This window comes from Lottia gigantea, assembly GCF_000327385.1.
Source record: "Lottia gigantea unplaced genomic scaffold LOTGIsca_67, whole genome shotgun sequence".
Taxonomy (NCBI): Eukaryota; Metazoa; Mollusca; class Gastropoda; family Lottiidae; genus Lottia; species Lottia gigantea.
The window spans coordinates 1,167,526-1,194,542 of record NW_008710284.1 but is presented as its reverse complement, the minus strand read 5'-3'; the positions used below and the strand labels follow the sequence as shown (position 1 = coordinate 1,194,542).

Genomic DNA, 27,017 nt, shown 5'->3' with positions numbered 1-27,017 from the left:
TGTGACCCCATTGTCCTGTTTTAAACAACACAATATTTTATTACATAATTTATTAATCCCAATTTCATTCACGTGATTTAACAAAAGTGACAATATCTCACAGATTGCTTCTGATATCTTGTACAGACCCTCCAGAAGGTGTCCGACTAATTTCTACTGAAGATACATTTAGTTCTGGAAGAACTGTTGCAAGGTTCAGAGAGGCATTACGTGAGATATTGCCCCCTATAACAAGATAACAAACGATAAAATACTAAGTTACCAGTTAGATTAGGAATATTAAATACAAATATCTATATAGTTATCATTATTATCTATGTGGACTCTCTGAAAGGAATGCCAAGTTGACAAACCCAAATATGAAACAAACATTATTAGCTTTGTGGACTCTCTGAAAGGAATGCCAAGTTAACACACCCAAATATGAAACAAACATTATTAGCTATGTGGACTCTATGAAAGGAATGCCTAGAAGACAAACCAAATTACCAAAACACATTATTTGCAATAAAACTGTTTTAGGAATACCAAGTTAACAAACCCAAATATTAGCTATGTGGACTCTCTGAAAGGAATGCCAAGTTGACAAATCCAAATATCAAACAACCAACTTAGCTATGTGGACTCTCTGAAATGCCGAAATCGAAATTAAATATCACAGTCAAGAAACACCTTCAAAAATTAACAAAAGTAAAAAAAAATAAAAGAACACTGCACCTTAAACCAATATCTTCTCACACTTATCAAAAAAACATAACCCAGAAAAATACAAAAGTAAAAAACCCACATTGTCACCCAGATGGGCAACACCTGGTATCTAATTCATACCAAAAACTCATCTGTGTATGGATAGATATGCAATCAGAGTAGGGAGCAATATACTGTAAAGTTGCGAGTATAACGTGCAGATATTAAACTCAGCGATTTTATATTTATAATTATACAATAAGTTAACGAATTAAACACTGTTATTACCATCAATCATCATGGCAATAAAACTTTATCAGCTGGTAAAATAAATAGTAAAGGAAAGATGTGATCATAACTTACTGAAGTGTTTCTGAAGAAGGCAATTAGTCGAAACGTTAACCAATAGGACAGTAGTATATACTTTACATTCTTGATGGCTATAATATATTCCTTTTACCCTGTTCTTCCCTCTAGAATTAAAGCAGTTATTTCCCCTCTCTGAACTCAAACAGAATGACCAAGCAACAAAGTCACCAAGTCCACAATAAAGAAGAGAAAGAACAGACAGATCATTAGTCAAAAACAAAGAAGAGAAACCAGAGACCCATCCACCAAGATGACAAGTCCAGCTTAGTTCAACTCTCTGACAAGGATGCCCTGTTGACAAACTACAAACAGTATTAGAGGATACAGATGTGACAAACTCAAAGTCTAACTAAGAGATGTCAAGAGGAGTATCAGACTGACTGAACCACCAATATCAGGAAAACTCCAGGCACCATGACAGCTCCAAGATCTTCTATAAGAGAGGGAATCCCTTACTAAGAATTTTGTATTTGACAATATTAAACATTGCAATGAAACCGTTTCTAAACTCTGGACTGACATGAAAATCATACTGCGGAGCTGTTACACTCCCCGAGACCGATGTCCCGTCTGATTGGCTGTCATTGCCACCTCCTTCCTCATTGGTTGATGGTCCAAACGTAGGGGCGGAGTCAACGAAAGCTGCCACACGATCACTATTGGAGTTGTCATGCTGAAAATGACAAATTAAAAATTTATAATGATATAGGAATTTTACTATCATTTGAAGAAGGCTCACACTGTGTAGTGTTCAATGAGGAAAATTCTGGGATGATAGACGAATTAGCATGTAATCTGTCAATAAATCTTGAAATGTCAATGAAAGTACTTCTGCTAAAAACTGCAGTGCAACGCTTCCGCTGTTATCTTACTGTTAAGATTTAGTGTACTATCCATGTCAGTCAGACAGCCAATTCAAATTTTGGTTCCTTTCAAGCAAAAGTAAGAATAAAATGGTCGAAAATAAAAAGAAAACGCACCTCAGTATGGGCTCGGAATAAATTATCAGTCCAAATCAACGAGATCAGCGAAGGGTCCTCAGATTTCCCAAAACACTCTAACTCCCGTATGGAAAACGCTTGCTGCTGGGCATCCTCCTCGTTGTTCACCACAAACAAAATGTCAGAGGTCAAGATCAACGTGACCATAACCTCTAACCCCACAAGGTCAAGGTGACAAGCATCCACTGATGTAAGAAACTGTGTTGTTGGAAGACTTTGGAATATTTTTCTGGAAAAAAACCTTAAAATTTCAAGCCATTGACCAAATTTGGAACAATTTATAAAAAGTTTTGGTCTATCATGTGTATGTAATATTGCCAATAGAACGTTTGTGAAATTCCAAAGTTTTTCTGACTGTCAATAATGGATGCCAAAAAAAGTTTGCGCAATACTTGCAATTATACTGTAGTCAGACAAGGAGAAAATCAATATAAAACTTACAGGGGATATTTAATAATAGCATTACTAGCAACAGATCGTAGTAGTAACCGTGGTTTTTCTATTCGTTGAGGCAACTGACCCAGTCCAGTACCATGCAAAATTCCTGAAAATAAAATACCAAAATTATAGACCAATTCAATTCACTATAGATGGAAGAACAGAAACAGGATATTGGCCTCTTCTGGTTAAACAACAGTAACATCCAGCCTGCAAAAAGCTCAGATACCTTAAAGTGTTTCTTTATTGAAGAGTTCGCATTTCTAATAATATCATTGTTACACGATTTTATAATTTTACAATTAGAGTAGCCTACCTTGTCCAGTTTGAGATACCAACTCAGCAGCTCCTCCTATTGGCTTGGTTACTATGCCAACTAAACCTTTGCCCATTCCTGTTACCAGGCCACTAGCCATAGCAGACGTTGATGATCGTCGTTCTCCACTATCTTGTGTAGAAATCACATTCTGTAATGGCTGGTCTGCTAGTCCTGCTACAGCACCTGGAAAATGGACGCCAAATTTCAGTTTTGTTTTTTCTTACTTTGCTCGTACTATATTGGAAATTAAACCTCGATTTGTGAAACTAGTTGTCCTGATGATGATTGTATTTCAGAAACACATGTAAGCAGCATGAGATGAGCTTAACACAATTAAGAGGGGTTAAGGCTTGTTAAGAGTCTGCAAAGTAGGCCTGTGACTTCACCAAAACTTTGCCAAAGTCCAAATAAAATTATTTCTGTAGCAAGAACCCCCTCCAAAATTTTCCTATGAATAATAAAATACTGAATCATTACCTAACAAACTAAGACCAAAACCAGTAAATCCTTGTCTCAATCCATCAGACAAGCCGATTGGTCGGTTCCTGCGGTTCTCTTCCTGACGTTCTAAATGTGTGGAGTCCATCGAGAGACGATCCATATTTCTGGACACACTGGAGGCCAGGTTAGTCACGGAGGTTATCATACCTATTATCAATGGAAATAACAATAATTACATACACAGGTGGCACTCAAGTGAGGCTTGAGCCTCTGTTAAAATAATAAAATCCATACCAGTAAACAATTCCACAATTCAATTAACCAAAGATCTTTTCTTAAGAATAGTTCTTGATAAAATCAACAAGCAAAGGAAATTACATATATGTGAAACTGGAAGTAGTGCGTGTTCACATGAGGCTTAAAACTCTTTATGTTAATAATGCTTAGTAGAATATATCAACCAACAAAATGAAGCACGTTGGTTGCAACATGATGTAATATGCTTGATGATCTTGGGTTCTAAACTCGGTCAGCATGTGAAAATCTGGATACAAAAGTACAGATAATCAGTGAAAAGATCAAGGTATCAAGTCGGTTAAAATAAAATCAGTATGTTGTCATACAGAAATAAATTATTACCTGCTGAAACATTTCTAAATAATGATCCCATTCCTCCTGATATACCACTCATGAAGGCACCCGGTCCTCGGGTCAACCCGGAATACGGCATTCGGACTAAATCAGCCATTCCTATACTAAAACTACGTACTAGACCAGTTGGATTACCTAGAATCTCTAATGAACCAATCACAATACCTGAAATATAAAATATTGACCTATAAGAAACATGGTGACTTTAAGATATTCATATGAATACATAAACCAATCAGATCTCTGGAAGTTAATTAGATGCGAGAATCATAGGTTAGAATTTCTTTCAGACTTTTCCCTGCAGTTTGGATGGTTTGGATGATTTTCTTTTCATTGCAATTAACAGAAGTATATATTTTCTCCATTGCCCAAGGACAGAAGAAGTTAAAGAATTACATACCTGCTCTGAAAATAGCTCCTGATGCATAATGCATGACGACAGCTCGTACCAATTGATTACTGATAGTGCATAGATTCCTTCGTTCAAAACAGCTGAATGACAAGGGCGTGTGATCTGCTGCTAAATATAACTTCAAAGACGCATGCACACTTAAAAGTATTTTGATTGGTTGAATAGATAAATGCTGTATTCTAATTGGATTGCTGAGACAGTAAGCCACACTTAAAATATCCTTATTTGGTAATTCACATTCATTGGTCGATTTGATGTCTGCTGATAATGAGGTCGGCAACAGAAGTTCAACCTCTTTTAGCAGTCTATAAATAAACATGTCGTCAATGTAAAGAGAGGCTGGTTTCATGGAAACGTCAAGAGACTCAATCACCGATTGGTCCAAACAATTTGATGACATCACAATTTGAAAATTTAAAAAACTTGAACTTTTGAAAACAGCGTAGCGTTCTATCACAGATAAAGATTCAATATCATCTAAATTTAAATACGGCTCTGTCTTCTGTTGAGGTAATATAATGACTGGAAAATCAAACTGTCCACTACCATAGGCTTGATTATCAAGCTGTAAATTTCCAATACAAATGGAGACACTAGAGGAATGTGATTGAGAGGTTACTGGGTATGTTGCCAGGAAGACACGGTCCATACTAAGTCTTAATACTTCACTAATTGTTTCCATGGAACTCGTTTCATCCAGAATAGCCAATGAAAAATGATCTATGTAACAACCAATGAGAATGTTCGACACATTTTCTTTTAATCTGGCTTTCCTTTTCACCAATGGTTTCAGTTCTACAGTAGTTTGAGTGTGTGACTCCATTTTCTCAATTTCTGTGATTTTAATTTCTTGATTACCCCCCTTCAGTCTACTTCGTATTTCACGAGCTGAAATTTCAGCCTTGCCAACAGGTTCCATGACAACTTCAATGACTCCAGCTTTTCGCTGAACTTCGATTTTCACGTCTGCAACTTGAGGCAATTTGACAAAAGTGTTTCCTGCCATCAAATCTACTCCTAAACTCCACGGAGAATGACCAACGCCAGTCTGGTTAGTTTCTGAGCAGAAGTGTATCTTGGGATACTTCATGCCGTCTGATAATGGGAAGACAGAGTTCAGATGTGGCATTGTATAGTGAGTGTGTCCACCAGGAGGTACTCTGGGTAACTTGTTTAGAAGTTCAGCTTCTTCTTGGATGGTGATATCTGAAATAAAGGAAAGATAACTTGCATTAAGGAATAGAAAGGGAGAATTAATTCGGTGTTTTGAAAAACTATTGAATGGTTTCCATGAATATATTATGAAAATTTACACCAAACTTTACATGTAAGATCCCAAAGAAGCGAATAGTTTTTTTACAACGGGAAATTTGAACTTACCTGAGAGAGTAATATTCATCAAGGTTTGACCATACAGAACTGGAAATGGACAATTATTATACAAGACACAAATAGAGCTATAATCTTCCATCAACGTCAGATACGTCACGCCATTTTTAATCTGGCCACACAAACAATATGGCCGACTGTAATAGTCTTCTCTGTTGGATTGTGGGATGGAAACTGTATGTCGCATTCCATCAGCGTTAGCAGCAACACGAATTGGAATGGACCAAAAATCTGAACTTTGTTGGAGGCCATCTTGATTTTGGTTGCTAGCGTGTCGGCCATCTTTGAATAACAAGTAATGAATGTATTGAGTAAAGTTGTCTGTCTGAGGTCGAAGGTCGTGTGTTGAGTATAAAGACCAGAATAAAAGTGGGTGGAGACTGTTGACTGTGGAATGCTGGGATACTGGAATGGATTCTTGGGATGCACCACTTTCTGGAATGTTCATCTGGAAAAAACAAAAACAGACTTCTAAAATATCAGAAAAACACAGGGACCTTGTTCGAAAAGATTATTTGTAACCAAACAACATCAAAATTCCATCCACATTCAGACCCCTGTTCCTCTACATTGATCAAGTTAACAGAGCCAAAGTCTGTAACCTTCTAATAGCAACAATTGTTTTCAAACCTGCCCACCCCATCCATCATGGCAGCCATATTTTGACAGCTATACCCACCTTAGAAGAACCAAGAGGTAGTGAGATTAACTGAGCTGTAAGTGGAATGTTGGTTTGGTTGAAGAAACAGAAACCTTCTCTGATAGTTATAATTCTCATACCATGACATATTTCTGACTTGAGTGTCAGATACAAAATCTGGAATAAATCAACAATTTCCAATCAAAAATCATCATTAGTAAACTTTTTACCCCTGGCATTCCCTCACCCACCAGAAACAGTTTAAAATACTAAAAGACTAATTTTCAAAATTGTCCACGTCAAGGCCTCTCAGGTACCCAATGAACTTTCCACAAGAACTTTGGGGTGACAACCAAGTTTAGTTACCTAAAGTTTTGCCGTAACAACTGATCAAGTATAAGTTCAGCCATTTGTTTCATCTACAATCTAAAACAACACGCCAACATATTGACAAGAGCCAGACCTCGACTTTTCCTTCTAAAAGGAGCCATATTAATCTACCAATCAATCAATCACAGCCTATATTAATGGCACTGTACAATGCTTAAGATGTAACTTTATTTTATCAAGATACTAACCTGATTATTTTTACCAGGTATCACTATGGTAACCTGTACTAGACCATCTATAAATAGAACACGACCGATATCGGTGCTGTAAAGTTTTGATGATACTTCATCATTAGATAGTGGAATAGCTGCCGATTTTAATATCACTCCCTCCTTCATATATCCTACTTCAAAATCTGATGTCTGAAAAATATTGGCAAAAGAGAGTATTACAGAATCATAGCTTGACTTGAATAGAAGATGAAACAAATTCCAGGATTGTAAATTCTGATGTATTTGCCAGTCAAGTTTCTAACCTATCTCTGCGTGTTTTATGACGTTAATGGCACTTAATTGCAGACAATAGTAAAATCAGAAAGAAACAAGTTGAAATTGATGAGAATTCCGTTACAGAATGGAACATGCCTTCCACACTCACCTTTAAATGTGGTAGAGTAAAAGTCTTGCCGTTACCCAGACACCAATTCTGTTGGTTGGCAACGATCATCAACTCAACACCCGATAAGTTGGTAACCAATGACTCGGGTGTGATATCAACCAATAGAGTATTACAACCGGGTAGATATTCTGACAGCCGGACACTCAGTTCAACCGACGGTTGAGGAATATCATGATAGTCTGAGGGGCAGGATGATGTTATATGTGGTGAAGACGCATCACTAAAACAGCGAGAAAAAATATTTATAAGCAAAAACAAAAAAAATGATGGATTTGGTTAAATATCTTGACATTTATTTTACAGAGAAAACAATTTAGAATCTCAAGGGACTTGTGTTGCCTGTCTACGAAATTATACAGGGGAAAAAGGGGAAACACATTATACATGCTTGTGCATAATATTTGTAATTAAAATCTTAGACTAGGGGCTCAGTTCACAAAGTTTCAGCAAGTTAAAACCTACCTAGATGAGATATGGACACCACAATATGGCCAGGTAGTAGAAAGATCTGTAGTAAAATTCTCACAGATAGAGTCAATATCTATCTTTTGTATCTTATCATGTTCTACCTGGTCTATCAGTCCTGTTGATAACATCAATGGTGGATTCGATTTCTCCATCTCTTGTCTGAAATTACAAAAAACAGGATTAAATTCAGACAAGTAATCTATAACAATAATACACTCCTTCATATTACATGATCCTGTCTTACAATCAGCCCATGGGGACTAACATAGACTCTTTATTTTACATGGGTCAGAATAAGTTCCTATAGACCAAGGTGACATAAAGCTCATGGAGACAAACATAGACTCTTTATTGTACATAGGCTAGAATTAGATCCAATACACCAAGGTGAAATGGTCCTGTCTAACATTCAACCCATGGAGACAAACACAGGTACAATATAAATACTTACCCAAGCCTAAAAGCCAGTGAATGAGTAATATCACCCCCTACACAGTGTAGTTGGTACTCCCTAGCTTGTCCTGGAATCTCTAGTTGCTGTTTCTCATTTAATTTAGGTGAGTCCATTTCCACAAATAGAGGGCGTGGTAAATGGGTTCGTAGAACGTATAATGGACTGAACATTACCTATAATAACAACAAAAACTATTTTGTTATTGGAGAGATTTAGGCTACAGTATAATCGTGAGCATTTAATATACCCAAGCATGTACAATGCTATCTTGATCTAATACCTTGACTGCAATAGCCACCTAAATTACAGAATACAGTTTGACATTGTGAAGATGCGTGTTCCTTCTTATAGCCTAGTTTATCTGGAAAAATCTCTTGTCACTGTAAATAATGCGCCACCATCCTGATGAAAAATTCAACAGCAGATGCTGTTTCGTTTAATCATTTTCCTTATTCTTAAAAATATCTCCCCATTTATATAAACAAATAAATAAAAAAGATATTGGCTTTGAAAATAAACAAATGAAATAAAAAATAAAATATAAATAAATAAAAAACCCCTGTGTACAAATAAAAAAAAAGAAAATATGTTGTGGATAGGGTAAGGATAAAATTAGTGATGGAATAAGCAGGGAATCTATTTCAAAACAACATTTAAAATCTACTTTCCTCAACCAATAGAGTATTTATAATTAATTCAGATTTTGAGCTTTGGATAATTAAAAAGAAAAAGAATGAAATATTGCCACAAAGTTAATAGACGGCTTGTGTTGATGTTTTTGAATAATAGCTGTGTATATACAGATAGCTTTATATTGAGGTAGAATATATAGTAATTGAAAATATACAAGTCAGATTTATATTGTGTTGATTATTACTTAAACTACCTACAAATAAAATCGGACTGCTTGTGTTTATATTTGAAATCATAGCCGTATGTATACAGATAGCTTGCTTCATTTAAAACATGACGAGTTATCAATTCATTTCAGTATTAAGTAAACCAAAAAGCGTGAGAGGCTAGAAACTATTACATCAGGTGTAAATTCCCTTATAAATAAAAGAATAAAGCAATGCTACACTTCAAAATTCAATAATACCCATCTATTTCTACTTACAAGCCAACATGTTGCTGTGTTGATCTTACAAGGCTTGCAGACAAAAAATACACACAAATATTACATTATTTCAATTTTACGCCCTTTTACCACTCGTTCAAATTGAAATGAAAAAGTATAACGCAGTTTTGAATAACCCTATAATTGTTAACATAATGCCCATCCCTTCTTTCTCTCAAGTAAATTAGCACAAATTGCTTCCACTGTGAAAATCATTCAACTGTTGAACGAAAAGCAAGAAGTTGGCATAACACAGACACCATAATATCAAGCGGTAATATCAAGAAAGCCTCACTTTGAAAACCATGCAGACAGATAGTATACGTCTACATGCAACGGAAAACATACAATAAAAATATTTACTAAATTTTCATAAGATAGCTCAGTTCTTAGCATGTTGGATTGGCCTCTACTAGGATATTAGGTGCCGTGGGTTCGAATGCTCTTCAAGGTATTACAAAATTCTGATGCCTGTGCCAGTACCTCTGAGAGTCGACCCAGTGTTGGCTTTTCACCTCTAATAGTAATATCTGGGATTTTATAGCAAATGAAACAACACCTTACTGGGCTAACATAAAAACAAGGCAATATCATGCAGTAAGCAATGAGAGACATCATGTCAAGCCATCAACATTAACTTATTATGATATTTAATTGTAGACTCACCAGGTTCTGTCGTTTATTGTTAGTGTAATGCTGAGTAAAGATATGACACCATAAATGGATATACGCTTTGTTGGCAAGAGGTATCTGAAAAAATATGACAATAACAAAAATAAAATTTGCAGGATTAAAGAGTTCCAGGATTAGACTGCCATACACAAATTTCTTTATAAATTTCTGCCAAAACGGAATTGTGACCCTTGACCTTACGAACTTTAAAAGTCTGTTTACCTTGACTAATCTACTAGATTTCATCTTTTCACCACTAATATGAATTTCTTGTGACCATGGTGATTTTAAACCAGGCAGACGTAACTTGATGTCTCTGATATATTCGTGTTCCACTATAACTGACGGCATTGTCTGACATGATGGAATGATGGACGTCGCCTCGGCAACACTGTTGTCACGATTCAATGTAGCCAGTTTGATCTCTATATTTTGAGACAGTCTGTTACTCATCACCAGCTGTCCACAGAAAATTATCTGAAAGCATCAAAAATCATGTGGTCATATACTGTATAATTCCTAATACTACGCGCACCTATTAAGCCACAGTTGACTATGACATTGAAAAAGAAAACAGCAAAAATCATGTGATTATATACTGTATATTTCCAGATACTATGCTCTCTGGGGTACTGTAGAAAATTGTCATTTGATCATAAACTGTATATTTCTTATAACTAGGCTATAACTACAGCTTTGAATGATGATCCAAAAACTTCCAAAAGATTTGCACAATGACAGCCAAATACTGGTAACGAAAACCACTATACCTGTTTTTGAATGTTGGAGATTTGTTTAATTTTAATAATTATAGTAAAATTTTGATCTTTACTGTGTACAGCTCGTATAATATTACCAGGGGAGGTAATATTGAACGGGTCACACCATTTCCACGTCGTATGATCAACACACAAATGTAAAATCTGGAAAAAAAAGGTTTTAGTCTTCTTTTACGATAACACCATGCAAAAACTTCCAACATGATTACTGGCTGTCTTACATTCATTAGCTTCTACCAATGTTTCGCCAATATGTTGTTTAGGATTTTGGGTTTCGTTTTGCAGTTCCGATCGTTAGTACACAGTTTATCTATTCATATAGAAGCAGCCATTTTGTAAATTTATGAGGTCACGTTGGTGTAACTTGACTACAGTGAGAGACTAATAACACAATCGTTACCTGTTTCATCTTGTGTGATCTCCAGCCATATTGCTGCATCTCTCTAGGTTGGAGGATGAGATTCTCGTCTGTACCAACTTGTCCAAATCGTAAAGCTTGTTGAGTGTTATTACAGATTATATAGTGACTATAAACAGGGCATGTCACTTTCTCTTCTTTACTCAGTACCTGGTGAACAAATATAGTTCCAATAAACAAGAAATTAACGCTAGCTGGTCCTTGATCAAACTTATTGGTATAGATCTTACATGTAAATAAGGTCCTAAAAAATCCAGTCCACTAGCTAATCTTTGGCAAACCTTTTGGCATTGATCTTCCAAGCGAAATAGTTCCTCGACCATCGTTTCACTAGCTGGTTTTTGTCAAACCTCTTACAGCTGGGTTGAATTGCAAGAACCTCAGACAAATATATGTTCCTGATACACATAAAAAGTTTAGAAAACCTGTTTACAATTTCTTGAACAGTTTTTAGATTGGTATTAGATTAATGGAAGAAGTGTACATACTGAAAGCCAGGACTGGACTCCCATATTGATGGTATGAATAGCTCCTTTACCCAGCCGAACTTTCATCTTTTCACCTTTAATATTCATGGTATATACAGCAGGCTGGAAAACAAAGTTACAAATTATTTTTTCATGGTGCTTGCCAGGTTAACCTAAAGATACTTGCTGGTTCATTTGAATCTTTTACCACTAGGGGGTAACCTTGGTCTAAAAAGCTTATCATCTTTGCCTTACGTTTTCATTATTGAATGAACTATTCATAAAGAAACTACTTTTCGATGGGTTTCCTCGGGAACACCTTAAGGTTCTCGCTGGTCTTAGGGGTGCCTTTAATCCCAGGAGGAGAACCAAGACCTTTAAAATTAGCATAAATACAATACCTTTTCATTATAGAGTAGATCAAGATCAGTTTGAAGATAAAATGGTTGTAGAATAGTAGACATAGTCAGGTTTTCATTGTCTAAAATATCAGCTGATATAGTACTTATTACCTATAATATATAGACAGAATATCAATTATATTTTAAATCAGTATCCATAGAAACCATTTCTCAATATTTTCCTTAGAGAATCATGGCTAGAAACTTAGGATTTTGAAGATGCCTTCTTAAGGTTAGTCCAGACTCAAACATCTGCATCAAATAAAATAATGAGGTAGAATTTAAAACTTATGAACGCCAAGGATGAAGCAGATTTTAGAAAAATCAATCACAACTGAACATAGACCGTTACCTGGATTGATGAGGAACGTCTCCTTCCTTCAATATGATTGGCTGTAACAGATAGATTGTCCAATCGGAGTACTGCGATTTCTTGTTGTATAATGTCTTCTGATGTAAAGTAAAATGGATTCAGCTTGGATGGAACGTCTAGAAAATTTAAAAAACAGGGCAAAGATGGACAATGTCTTGTAGAGTGCACTCTGCAAAATTTTGGATAACAACTTAAGTTCACGAGGATCCTTTCTACCAGGTTGTCCTTGGCCAAACCTCTTGACATTGAACTTTCCTGGACTATCCATACCCATTTACAGGTGGGTATTCCTAAAGATTGACAATGCCATGCAGTGTGCAATGAAGGAAAGTTAGACTACAAACCTCTGTGAGTATCTTGTAAGTGGTTTAAAAGTTGAAGTTCCAGGGAAGATATTCCCAGACACATCTGGAAAAACGGGATCAAACCAGGAATAAAACAGGAGTCTAATTTCATACATGCTACGAGCGAGGACGGCTGGATGACTGGCTCTTTAGAATCACTGCAATATACAAAGTAAATAGCTTTACATCCTACTGTTCTAATAGACCTATATTCAATGGATCATATTCTAAATACAGAGGACCCTGTTTAACTGATTGCTGATAATCCAGAAACCTGATTTCAAGATGCCTGAGGAAGTTTGGAAAACAAAGCGCCGATATTTACCTGTTTCCAAGTGGTGATATTAAAATTCTCCACATCTGAGACGTGATGAGATCTGAACTGTTAGAAGCAATGACTTGTGGGAGATCCAAGATGGAGGAGTCGGTCTCCGACAGTCGAAAATGAATATAATCTAAAAATTGTCGGGTTGCCGTGTCCCAATATTGTAATACACACTCAATCTGAAAATATAAATAATCAAGGGCATTAACTCTTGCTGCAACCAGAAATTTTGCTATTCAAAACATGATCCATATGTGACAAAAGAATTGAAATATAATAAAATTTTTGACGTGTCCATCTTGGTGATTTTTTTTATATCCACGCAATATGTTAAATTTGTTAACAAACCTGTAGTGTTGACCCATCCTCAAGGTTAAATGGTAAAGGTGAAAGTTCAGCGTGTCGTAGAACACGTGATTGATGATAACACCATGTCATACTACTAGAGCCATCTGCCAGATTACGTGCAAATATTATCTCCCTTGGATTGGGCTGGATTTCACAGTTATCTTAAAATAGAAACCAATTAAAGTTTATATTAAGTTGGATTAGGAAATTAAGAATGACGTCATAAAAAAGATTAGTGGAATGGTAAGAACCACAGACGTCTGATAGAAAATTGGAATGATGTAAATTGATGATATCAGTGTCCCTGATACACATACAATGTTTAGAAAATCTCTTTAAAATCTATTTAATTACCTGGACCAAATATATATTCCAATCCACCAGATTTAAAATCATCTTCACTCGCATCACAGATAAAATTATCTTCTGCTACCTCACTCTTTTTACCTTCATTACTCAACTCTCCTTTATTCTCATAGTTATCTCCCTTTGAAAATGTAAAGTTAAGAATGACAGTTTGAATGAATATACGCATATATGCAAGTATTTCACTTTTCACGGACCAATAAGTTTTGTGCCCAAAGGGAACATTCAAAATCAAAAATAGCTAATTAACTTGAGGTTTACTTACTTTGAAAAACTTCTCCAAATCTTTAACAATTGCCTCAAAACACTGAAAATGTTCCTGTCCAAATTTGACGGGTATCAAACCAGTTTCCATAGCAACAAGAGTTTTAGGAATGCCTTTAGGACCACTGTGTTCCGTCCAATGGAATATTGTTTCCAAGTTAAACGACGTAGGTCCAATAAAGGGCAAGATATTAGACTGATAGTTACTGGTAATAAAAATATCTTTCACATGGAACCTTCCAGTTATTGTTTCAATTACCCCTGAAATATATAAGAAAACGTGAAGCCATGAGGTGGGCAATGAGAGAAATTCATTAATGATTTGTAGTGATTATTTCAAAGGGACAGAAGGACTGTATGTCTTACTTGAGCTGATTCAAGCTGCTTCCACTCTTCACAATGTCAAGGTATTACAACTTCTGTATAATTAGATTAAAATGGATTTCGGTGAAGGGACGGCAATGTAAATTGTTGAAACGTTGTGTATAATAAACCCAGGAGAAGTATACCATATAAACTGATGATAACAATGTAAATTGTTGAAACGTTTTGTACAATAAAACCCAGTAATAGTATATATATTGTTCAATCAATAAGATGGTTGTTTTCCTACCTGTAGCATTATGGGTAAATTCTGTATCCACTCTAAAACAGGAAGTTGACATCATACAGCTAGCAGAACCATTGTTGGGTATGGTTTCCATAGAAACAACAACTTGTTCCGTCACTACCTCAATGTGATCTATCTTAGATAAAAACCCTGAAGTATAAAATAAAAAATGATCTTTAAAGACTGAGTCCTGATCCTGGGATTGTCCAGGTTGTCCAATTAGAATTCTTATTATGTAAACAACAAAAATATGTTCCAAAAACAGCAGACTTGAAGCAAAGTCATCTGCAGAAGTAACCATAATTCTTAATTCAAACACATCTTCACAATTTTCAAATCTATTTGAGCTGCTATATTGATAAAATTACTCAAAAGATACCAAAAACATTCATTTCATTTCTGAAAGTCTAAGAAGATTCTAAAAATATACCTGGTGTTGATTTCACATCAGTTGTAGATTGTGGTGCTGGCTCTTGTTGCTGGGCAGCCATTTTGTTTCCAGGTGGCACTATTTCATTAATAAAATCTTGCACTTGTGTTATTTTGTAAAGATCTATGTTTCCTTTAACTGGTCTCTCAAACTTTAATACTATACAGGCTGTAAAAGAAAGAAACCAAATGGAATTGACGAATCAAAGGAATGCAGTGGTCCTCAAAGATCTTTTCAAAGCTTGTTAGCAAATACTAACGATCCAAACCGCAAAACAAACCTGAAACCCAAGAAACCAATGGCCCTTATTCAAACCTGAAACATTTGAAAACAAAAATGGAAGAGTTAGTCAGTACAGAGGCTAATACTTTACCTGGTTCATTTAAGAAATCTTTTATCTGAACTGTAAAAAGACTTGGTGGTATTCCTGTTTTGATATTTGGTTGTCCAGCCCTTGTTTCTACCCAATATAAGTTAAAATCGGAACAGTCTGGTATGATCTGACTTTCACTCACTGAAATATATATCGAATATTACTAGTTTTACTTCTTAGTTTTCCTAATCTTAATGGGCTAATGAAGACAACTGACTCTCATGATTATGCCGATGAAATCAATGGAGAATATATTACTTTTTTAAATGCCTTTCAAAATTGACAATGCTGTATGCAATGAGGGAAATTTCCTATGCTAGTCTTAGTTTTCCTCATCTTAATGGGCTAATGAAGACAACTGACTCTCATGATTATGCCGATGAAATCAATGGAGAATATATTACTTTTTTAAATGCCTTTCAAAATTGACAATGCTGTATGCAATGAGGGAAATTTCCTATGCTAGTCTTAGTTTTCCTCATCTTAATGGGCTAATGAAGACAACTGACTCTCATGATTATGCCGATGAAATCAATGGAGAATATATTACTTTTTTAAATGCCTTTCAAAATTGACAATGCTGTATGCAATGAGGGAAATTTCCTATGCTAGTCTTAGTTTTCCTCATCTTAATGGGCTAATGAAGACAACTGACTCTCATGATTATGCCGATGAAATCAATGGAGAATATATTACTTTTTTAAATGCCTTTCAAAATTGACAATGCTGTATGCAATGAGGGAAATTTCCTATGCTAGTCTTAGTTTTCCTCATCTTAATGGGCTAATGAAGACAACTGACTCTCATGATAATGCCAATGAAATCAATTCAGAGTTTTACATCCTACTTTATTAATGCCTTTTGAGATTGAAATGAATAACAATGCTGTAGGCAATGAGGGAAACTTCCCATGCTATATCAATAGCTGTTTTTCTATTATTTCTAATAAATTTTAAACATTAATTGTTTTTGTATTATTTTCAACTCTTGATATCGCTAAAAATTTAAATGAAGACATACCTGGGATTAGACTTTGACGTTCCGAACCACGGACAATGATGTCATAGCAACTCATTTCAAACTTCTGACAGGTTGAATTACACGATAGCAAGGTATGGGGTTGAGCAATGTATATATACATAAAAGGCTGTATACAGGTAGTCCCTGCTGCAATATCTTGAGTGGACCCGGAACTATCTCGATGAACTTTCAAAAATCCAAAATTGGTGCAGGAGTCAGATGGATGGAGATACTCGCTATCTGATTGGTCGATATCACTGGAATTTGACGGCAGATTATCCTTCTGCCAATCACAGCGATTTAAATCAGTTTTTTGCGGAAGTTTCCTTTCTGCGATTTTAATCTTCTCTGGATGAAAATCTTCTGACAAAACTTTGTGTGAATACAATGTACAGGATATACGACCTGCTGTTAACAAGAGGTCAAAGGCCATGACCTTTGATTTGAGGTCAGCATCTGATGAAATAGAGGGAGCTGTCTTCGGTTGAAATTTGATTGGCTGACGATCGTTAGTTACGGTAGACATGTCGCTGATTCCACTATCGAAGGTCAACTCACTCGTTCTTGATTTCTTATTGGTCGAAAATGGTTTTTGTGTCTGACATGGTGATTGGATGATTTGAATACAGTTTGTAACAAGTCTGTTGATTAGATGAATCTGATTGGTACTGATGTAAAGGTCAAGGTCACTGGTTACGTTAACCTCCATCGAAAAGCCGCAAACTAACATCTGAAAAAATTATCAAATTTCAACAAATGAAATGCCTTTTTTCAGTACAAAGGGATTGTAAAAAAGTTTTTCTAACATTTTATGTGTATCAGGGACACTGATACCATTCCCAATTTTCAGTCAGACGTCTTTGGTTCCTGTAATTATTGAAATTGGAAGCCTTTACTTCCAAATATGGTGTTACACTCACCCGCTGCAAGACAATCTGTGATTCCCTTTTCTCGTAAACAATGGCTGGGGCAGCAACTACTCTTAAATCAAATGGTAACGTTATTGGTATCAGTTTTATTTCATCTTTCTCTTTTCTGGAAACAAGACATGATATCTTAAGCTAATACACAAATACAATCATAAACTCAATCACAACTCGGAGGTACTTGGGCAGGGCATGCCCAATAATAGCCTGATAACTCAAAGGAACTTGGGCAGGACCATAAGAGAGAGTATGCCCAATAATAGACTGATAACTCTGAGGTACTGGGCTGGGCCAGAGTTGTTAAGAGAGTGTGTCAGGGTGACATTAAGTCTTTCAAAAAAGGGAGCATGCCCTATAGTATCTCTCCGAGGAATTGGGTAGGACCAAAAAAGGGAGCATGCCCTATAAATACTCACTGTTGTAAAGATAAAACTGTGTTCCATTCTAAAGCAGGCATCTGAACATTAGGGAAGTCAGGATGGTTTTTACTATCGTGTTTAATGGACTGCATAAAATCATTCCAATACCCTAAAAAAGAGGAATTAAAGACGAAATTAACTAATGCTTTACGGGCTACTCTTCTGTTCCTGATGGGCTTATAAAGACGGGCAACACCATTCAGTGTGCAATCAGGGAAAATGCCAAGACAGTAAACACATTTATGCTCAAAGCACTCTGCGCTCCTTTAATGTAAGAAATCAACGTACCTGTACAGACAGTGAGGCCTTTAATATCCATCTGATACTGTCGATCTTCTACAGACGCTCCTGGAAACTGGGTCAGTCCCGCAGCAAGTGCACGATGATACAGCTCTCTTTTCATTGGATAACGTGGTAAGGGATTATCAGCTTGTGGATTGATATCAACTGAATTCAACTGAACGATTAAAGTATTGTGGTCTAGTGTCGAGCGTGTTTCTGGAACATCAGAGTTACTCCCCTTGTCTTCTGTTTCCGGCAGAAATATTCGAACACTGCTTAAGTTTATGTATAATAATGGAACATTATGAGCAGAAATAATTGGAATGTCAGAGTCGGCCATATTGGAAATTTTCTTCGGAGCAGACGGCAATTCACAATTGGTCAAATTTGATTCAAAAACTGCCAATAAGGATTGAATAACTGGTGGATAGATGATGACATCACATGGCTCCACCTTTAAACATATTTCCGAAATGTATTTATGAAAATATAATTCACATTGTCCAGTGACATTATCAATGTCCGTCAAACCAGGAACTACATCCATGCTTCGCTTTTTCATCCTCTTGGTTGTATTCTTACACAAGGCTCGTGTAAAAGTGAGGAAAAGAAATCCCTGAGTTTGGTCTCTGGTGGAAGGATCTTGAGAAGGAAACAGTGATTTGGTTGGAATGGCATGAGTTTCGTTGTTCCAGAATTTATTAGAAACAATATGGACATCTCTCGTTATTTCCTTCATACTGGATATCAGAATACCTTCGCATGATCCTTTCTTCCAGTCTTTTTTCTCCAGTCTGAAATTGACAATACATTCCATTATAGTCAAATAAGAATATTTTCAAAATCACTTAAAGCCTACATAATGTGGCTTAGTTTAGTAAAGAGTTGGATCGTCGTCTGCAAACTTATTCTGCTGTCCTGGCATAATTTTAATCAAAGGGCTCAAGAAATACATGAAAACTGCTCCCGTTCTTCAAAGATTTCCTCAATTGCAAACTGCAAGGCATTCATGAGTTCAATCAGTAGGGAAAGAAGGATATATGAAAGTAAGATGTCGTCTACTTACAGTTTTTGAAAGCTGTTGACGTTGAATCGAGCCAAATTTAATTTTATTTTACTATATACAGGCTGGATGTCGATAGATGTAGATAAATCATCCAGGCACAATTTCAAACAGTTCTCTGTAATAACAACAGCAACAATGTTCTATACCTGAGGGACATGTCATCAACTTTCTTATGAATATACCAGATGTAAAGCTAATTCAAATCGAACCTAATTAGGTCCCAGAGATGAACTATAAAAGGGTAGAACATCTCCTTATATAACCATTCAAAATTTAGACCAAGCATAAGTTATAGAAAACACTCACCAATGTTTGAGAGACAGGAGTAAAATTTGACGGTAATTTTCGGTAAAACTATCATAGTCCACATAGTGAGTTGTAAACCTTCGGAACTTCCTGTTTCGTTATTCTCGTGAACTGGACTCTCATTCTGCGACGCCTCTTCTGAAACTTCCTGTACTCCTTCTTCATCAATAGATATACCACTTTCTACCTTCTCGTTTGAAGAGTCCAGCTTGGTCTCCTTGGTAACCTTAGCTTCAGACGTCAAGTTGTCTATGCAAAACTGCGCCAGTTTTAAGGAACAGTTGACTAAAGTTGTAACTTGCTGAGATAAGACTAAACCCAGTTGAATCTAAAATATAAAACAAAATAATTCTATAGTCAAAAGTTAATGCAAAAAGAATCCCTTTGAACACTGGGTGTTAACAAAATAAAACGTCATATACCTTGAACACCAAGTGAAATAGAGAATGATGTGGCATCAATTACTAGCAGATGCTTGACCAGCTGCTCAGGTAGCTTATACATCAGGTAATTATACAACTGATTGAGCAGCCGCTAATGTTGAAAAATTTTAAGTAAAAAAGTAAAACTGAACAAAAATTCAAAACATGTTTCTGCATATTAAAAATTCATAATGATTTTGTATGATTCCATATTTGGGTTTGACGTCTGTTGATCTGTTGATATTCCATGAACAATATGATTAACCAATCAGCTTACCTGTTCCTGAGAAACGGCAACTGTCAGTGGTTCAAAATTGACCAATAGATTGAGACCGAGACTGGAGATATGTTGAGAGGTAGGAGGAGTGTATTTACACGATACAGCTATCGTAGATTTTATGTCCAAAGGTTTTAATATTGGTAGACATTTTTGGTTGTCATGGATACTGTATATGGTAAACTTTGAAAGGTTTAGATTCCATGGTAACTTCTCTCCTAAAGGAAACAAAATAAACACCAAATATTAATCTTGATCGTCGTGTGAAAGTCTGATGGCCTTGAATAAGTCATCTTCACTCATTATTCCAGTCAACCCAGCTGTAAATGGGTACAGATAATCAGGGAAAGATCAATGCCAAGAGGTTTGGCCGAGGACCAGCAGTAAATGAGTACAGATAATCCGGGACAGATCAATGCCAAGAGGTTTGGCCGAGGACCAGCAGTAAATGAGTACAGATAATCCGGGACAGATCAATGCCAAGAGGTTTGGTCAAAGACCAGCTGGTAAAAAGGATCCTTAACTGTGAATCTAAGTTGTTGTCCTTGTAAAATATAGTTCTTTCTCTATACTTACCAATTAAAGAGCCTTCTAAAGTCTGTATGGGAATTTCTTGTAGGGCTGATATTTGTTTACTATCAGAGCTGTGGATTGTGAGGGCTGGTAGATTGACCACCACCAGATGGCGTAAGGTATTGTTTAGTAATGCGGTGTTGATATTTTGGGTTATGTCCATACCAGGGTCTCGTAGGGTGAAGGTCTCTGATGATACATAGATACAAGTGTTCTTCAATTCCACCTAAAAAAAAAACAACCCATGATCTGTTATCATCGTGGACAGCATTTTATATTGTTGGGATCTAATGACAGACCTTTTGAACATTCATCCTAATAACCTTTTGACCTAACCTGATGACCTCTGTTTTAATCAATCAAATGACTCCCCTCTTTGTGATGCGAACCAATGGTGTATTCCCAGGAGCATTAGTTATGATTGGTAGAAAATTAAAAGCACCTACCTGTATATTTAACATCCTAATTAGTGGATACCAGGAAGCAATGGCAGACTTATTCTCTGGTTTCTCTGAGTCACTTGTATCTTCTACCACCAAGCTCAGAGCATTGGGAGACATCAGTTGAGACTGGGACTGTGTCTGAGGTCTGGAACTTGTCGGTTGAGTAACGGAACTACTTGAATGTAATGAAACTGAAAAAAAACAGACCCAGATATGCTGAAAGATGATGACTTATTGAGTCTTTTCATTTTCCAGCTGTTGAGGGATTTGTATAAATGCATGGACCCATGAGAGTGGAAATAAAACAAAGCTCAAACATAGACACACGTTGCCTTTTTGAAATGTGTCATAAAATTTTCACCTTGTGAAATATTCTGGAGTGGTGAGGCAGCATGAGCAAGAGCCATATCTACAGTAATCTCTTTCTGTTTCACAGCTGATGGTTGAAGTCTTGGCGTATAGTGGAACCAGGTGTTCAGTTTGGGATCCAAGTAAACTGTCAGACCTTCTAGTCCTAGCAGCATCACTGCAGGCGCTGTAAATAGATTGAAATCAATCAGAGAAAGGAAATCGATTACAGTACTTCAAGTATGGTCTAAGGGAAATAACTCTTGTTTAGAATAATTTAAGACTAAAGACTACAATTACCTTCTGTAATTTTTGTATTCGAAAATAAATACGTAAAGTATGATTCAAATTATGGGAGAATGCAATCTTAAAGGTATCCAAGGCTGGTCTAAGGGAAATAACTCTTGTTAAGAATAATTTCAGAATACAGACAACAGTTACCTTCTGTAATATCAGTATTATGAGGTATTTGTACTGTGAACACCATACAATCTGTTTTAATATCTTCTAAGTATATTTTCTCTCTAACTAGGGTGCTTGGTAATTCTAAATTTCTAGTATCACTGGGGCCATACAGAATGGGCATCACTCGGGTACTTTTCGCCTCTGAAAAGAAGATGAAATGGCAATCAGCTTTGTTTAAAAAATTGGTGTATTTTAGGTTCACAAGGATCCTTTCTATCAGCTGATCCTTGACCAAACCTCTAAGCAATGATTTTACAAGGACAACAACTTAGGTTGTCGAGGATCCTTTCTATCAGCTGGTCCTTAACCAAATCTCTTGGCATAGATCAAACCGACTGTGCTGCAGAATCCATCGAGGTATAAAGACTTTGTGTTAGATTAAGGTGAGAATAGTATTCTCAAAAAGCACTGGCCTAGGTCATGAAATATTGTGTGAACATACCTTTAGAGTAGAGTAAAAGTTGAAGTGATGTCAAGTTACCAGTATAAGATGTAACTAATGAGGTTGTACAGGATTTTAATTCCACACCAGTAATAACCAAATCTAACACTGGCATCGATGTGCCTTGTAACTCTGAAAAACCACAGGCATAAAATTAAATGCAAATGTGTATGTTTCGTTTCATGGTGACTGCACTTGCCATCCATGATCTTACAAAATTGTTATACATCTCTTGCTCTGAGTGATTTAAACGTCAACCATTCAAATGCTCTGATACAAACAGATTTTCCATCTAAATGTGTAATATGACCATTTTTACTCGTTTGATACTCGTGGGTAAAAATTTCTCCCAAGTTCAAAAAGTTCTGAAGAAGAATTGGTATTAAATGACAAAGCTCCATTAGCAACCATGTCTTTCAATAGCAACATAAAAAGTAAAGGAACTCACGGTTACTAGGAAAAATATCATCACACAAACTGTCATCTGTATATTTATTAACGTCTGGCTTCATTTGTATCCAGCTGGACGCCATTCTCATAAGTAACAACACACACGGCTTGGTTAGACTGACGGACAGCTGAGGTAGTTCGTACATAGACTCAGAGTGAGGCAGACTTGAACTGTTCCTGCAATAAAAATAGGTCATGAATAAGATGTTATAAGGTCATTGGTCAAACATCAAATCAAATTCAACTGTCACAGAAAACAACCCATGCAAAATTGACAACTGTTGCAACAATGCCATTCACTTACAGGAATCTCTGCGTTGTCAAGGTAACACTTACCAATTCTGAGGCGACACCAACTCTCGGAAGTAAATGACTCCATTACAAGGGGGGACAACTGTATGTAAATGTGAGGATGTCCCATCTCCAGCAATCTTCTGTAATCCTCCATGTAGATCTAATACCTAAAAAAACAAGAACCATATTTAAATCAGAAACTGACTGGCCCAGTAAAGGGGAGAAACACCATGAGGTGTACAATGAGAGAAAACTATGCCAAGTCAGATTAACCTTTTCAATACTAGGAGCCTCTCTTCAAACCACATTATTTTATGATGAATACCCAAGTGGTCAGTGAAAGAGCTATTATCATAAGACGTCGCATAATGTTAGACCAAATATCTAAAGTCATTTAACTTGTAGATCAGGGTATAAGAAGTTTAATCTAGTCTACAATCAGTGTTTAAAAGTATTGATGTAATAAGAATATTATCTGTACCTTTAACTGGGTATGAGAATGGCAATGATATAACAAGTTACTAGATGGTCCAGTAATATTACTAACTAATTTCACCAGTTTTTTAGGGTACATGGGAGTAGTTGTTTGAAAATCAAAGCGTGTTGCTGCTATCTTAACAGCTGGTAGTGAGTACGTCTTCTGTTCTCTTGTATTGCTTTTGGTATCCTGCAAGAAAGATATCTTTGATAAAATTACCACATCTCTAGGGTTCTCAGAATCGTCAAGGACCTTCCGGGCAATAATAAGGAATTTGAAAAAGAAGGGCCAACTTTTGGAAAGAAAGCTCTGATAAAATTACAGTGTTTTTAGTGGCCAGTGTCAAAAGACTCATGTAAAATGAGGGTGGACGCCAAACCAAAGCAATGTTACCTTAGTTTTCCTGCTTGACTTATTACTCTTCTTGCTTCCGTCCCATTTTTCATGTTCAGGAGGTAGAGCTATGATGATTGGTTGAAGTAAGGTCACATGACATGAACGTGTAGGTATGAATTCCTCCAATGATTGAATCTGTTCTTCTGTCAATTTACTTTTATCTCCTTCATCTTCCACTGGAAAAAACATAAAAAAAATTTTGTGCTCACTAGAAATTAACGTCATAAACTTTTGAAGTTATATTACATGTAGCTCAGAGTACATGACATTTTATTTCATTCACACTCAGTAAGGGGTTACTAAAAAATTCTTACCAAATATGGGCGTGTTATATGGTAAATACTGGTGATTATTAGCACAATGTATGATTTTCTCTACACGATGTAGAAACGTTGACGTAAGGTTGACATGCAGGAAGCCAAACAGGAATCTCATGACAGCGTGTTCTCGTTGGAATATCCCATCACCTTCGCTAGTTAAAGATGACTTGCTACTAGTTGCTGAAAAATTCATCAAAAAAAGAAAATAATTATGCCGATGGCCTTGAATAAGTCATCTTCAACTGTAAATGGTTATGAATAGTCTGGGTAAGATTGATGCTAAGAGGATTGACCAAGGACCAGGTGGTATAAAGGATCCTTAGTTACCTTTATGGTATACTCAGTGTCCACAAATACACATTGAAAACTCTTTACAATCACTAGAAGTCTTCAAGAGCCAGAACAATCAATACCTACTTTGCTCATATGCTTAGTCATAATCTATTATAGTAATTGTCCCACCCCTAAAATTAGTTTTCAAGAGACAGACGCCAAAATACTTACTGCTAGTTTTCCATTCGTCATTTTGCCAGGAATATATATAATCAAACCAGAAGGCACCAAATCTCTGGATAGCGTAGGATTCTGTCATGTTCTCCAGGTGGCTATCGTTAGTGGTGTGGTACTCTCCCAGTTGACCTTGACATTCGCGAGAATAGTCATCAAATAAGGAATGACTGATGTAATTCAGGCCTGTTTTATTGGATAGCTTATCTCCCCCTTTTAACATTGTTGATGACTGAAAATAAAGAAAAAAAACTGTTAGAGGGTCCATTTGATGCATCAGTTGAATTGATTTAAGGCCTCACAAGATTTAGCTATTCAAGGACCCCTGATAATGCTCATTATCCCAAGAAGATCCATACACCTCTGGCTGAGAATTCATCAACTAAGATTCAATCATCAAATTTAAAAATCAACTCACTCTCGTATCATTGGAATCCTTTTCTCCACAAGCACAAGGACCTTCAGTTCGTAGCTTGATACATGTTACTCCCACTTGAGCGTTCACAAAGGTAATAGACTGAATCAGGATTTCTGCCGTCAGACCCTCGACTTCCAGGAATAAGAAAGGGTTGAACTGAAGTCTGCTGGAGGAACTGGCATGGGAGGAAGAATCTTTGATTCTGTCAGTAAGCTGAAAAAAAAAATTAGATATTTAGAATTGAATTCAGCATGAAAGTCTCTGCACCTGTTTAGGCAAATGAGGAGAGACTAACACCATGCAGTGTGCAATGAGGGAAATCTAGCCAGGGCAACAACAGTCTACTCTCTACTCAAGCTGTCGAGGGAAAGCACACAGGGCCTCCTTTCATTGCCCAATCTGATTCGGATTTTCCATGACCCCCCCCCCCCCCCTCCGTCCTGCATCACGGAAAAGGGGAAAGCAGAAACGCTGCTAAGAGCAAGATTAAAATGACTAGTTACCTTAAAGAGTAGAGTTGCCTTGTTAATATAGAAACCTATAGAAATGATGGGTTTAATATCTTTAACACTAGCTAGAGTTTGTTCTGCACTATTCTCCTCATCTTCATCAGAATAAATCCAGGACATGGCCCAACTTCCCCACCCTACCTCATCTTCTGGTCTTATCTCTATTTCTTTATCCAGGTTCTCATCTGAAATAGCCGAATGTTACAAAAATGAAATTGCAGTAAGGTCAAGAGATCTATTCACTATTCAGCTTAAGGATGAACTTACAATAGCTTACAATAAATCAAATCTAGAAATATAAAAAAGGATTCCATAAATTTCATTCTTAATTTTTGCCCCTTATGTGAAATTAAAGCTCTAGACTATTGATTTGATAGAAAACTTGAGAAAACCTCTTTAAATATGTGCAAGAAAATATCAAAGAAAAAGACAACTTAAGCTTACCGTTTGTGGTCCTGTTCACTTCCTGAGTATTGGGTTCAGTTTCGTCAGCCTCCCGTACATTGATAACTCCAAAATACAGGGCAATACACATATCAATCAGCCTCATAAACATCGGTAGCTGTGTATCATTAAACGTCACATTCAACTCTTCACAGAATAAGTTAAATCTAGTCAAATCAATCAAATCAAATTATTTATAACGATAGCCACATTATTAATGACACGATTAACGATGCCTTGAATATAACCCGGAGGTAACTCTTCTGTGTCTTGTTTCTTTAACTTGGCTTTCGCTTTACTGGCTTGTAACTGTTTTTGAGAAGCATCGCCTGACGCACTGCTTGAAGATTCTTCGTATGCCGTGTCACGAACTTTCAAAATACATTCAATTGTGTTGATAGTTATGACTACTGGTTCTGAACCTAGTTTCGTCCACGGTACGTGAATTCTGAGCTCGTGAATCCGTCCACTTTTAAAGGTAACTGGTATCTGGAGCAATTTTTCAAAAAAATCCAAACGAAGTTCCAAATTGTTCAAGACTACATCTCCACCCCATAAACTCAGTTGAAAATCTTCATGTCGCAGTTTGACATATTTATCAACGTAACCCATTAACAGTGGGGTGATGTATGATTCGATTTTAAACAT

The 27,017-nt window shown here is 36.4% G+C and overlaps 1 protein-coding gene across 1 annotated transcript; it reads right to left on the bottom strand.

The window, feature by feature from the left end:
* Positions 1-37: 37 nt before the first annotated feature.
* On the bottom strand, positions 38-27,017 carry LOTGIDRAFT_235639 (hypothetical protein; the record flags this gene model as incomplete). The annotated part of the gene is made up of 51 exons (XM_009065056.1): positions 38-468; positions 1,577-1,729; positions 2,037-2,286; positions 2,499-2,601; positions 2,812-2,997; positions 3,292-3,462; positions 3,895-4,071; positions 4,307-5,524; positions 5,699-6,155; positions 6,387-6,524; positions 6,926-7,099; positions 7,335-7,575; positions 7,818-7,982; positions 8,275-8,450; positions 10,061-10,144; positions 10,289-10,543; positions 10,837-10,989; positions 11,246-11,413; positions 11,752-11,853; positions 12,132-12,242; positions 12,484-12,620; positions 12,849-13,006; positions 13,174-13,352; positions 13,522-13,682; positions 13,876-14,008; positions 14,153-14,412; positions 14,765-14,911; positions 15,192-15,359; positions 15,565-15,705; positions 16,585-17,314; positions 17,505-17,619; positions 17,927-18,038; positions 18,218-19,005; positions 19,278-19,392; positions 19,584-19,911; positions 20,283-20,500; positions 20,859-21,081; positions 21,302-21,489; positions 21,660-21,833; positions 22,088-22,252; positions 22,554-22,685; positions 23,002-23,180; positions 23,340-23,464; positions 23,779-23,964; positions 24,169-24,347; positions 24,486-24,671; positions 24,996-25,230; positions 25,417-25,629; positions 25,920-26,110; positions 26,370-26,516; positions 26,618-27,017. The coding sequence occupies 51 exons, from the start codon at positions 27,015-27,017 to the stop codon at positions 454-456; spliced, it is 11,310 nt and encodes a 3,769-aa protein (XP_009063304.1). The 3' UTR covers positions 38-453.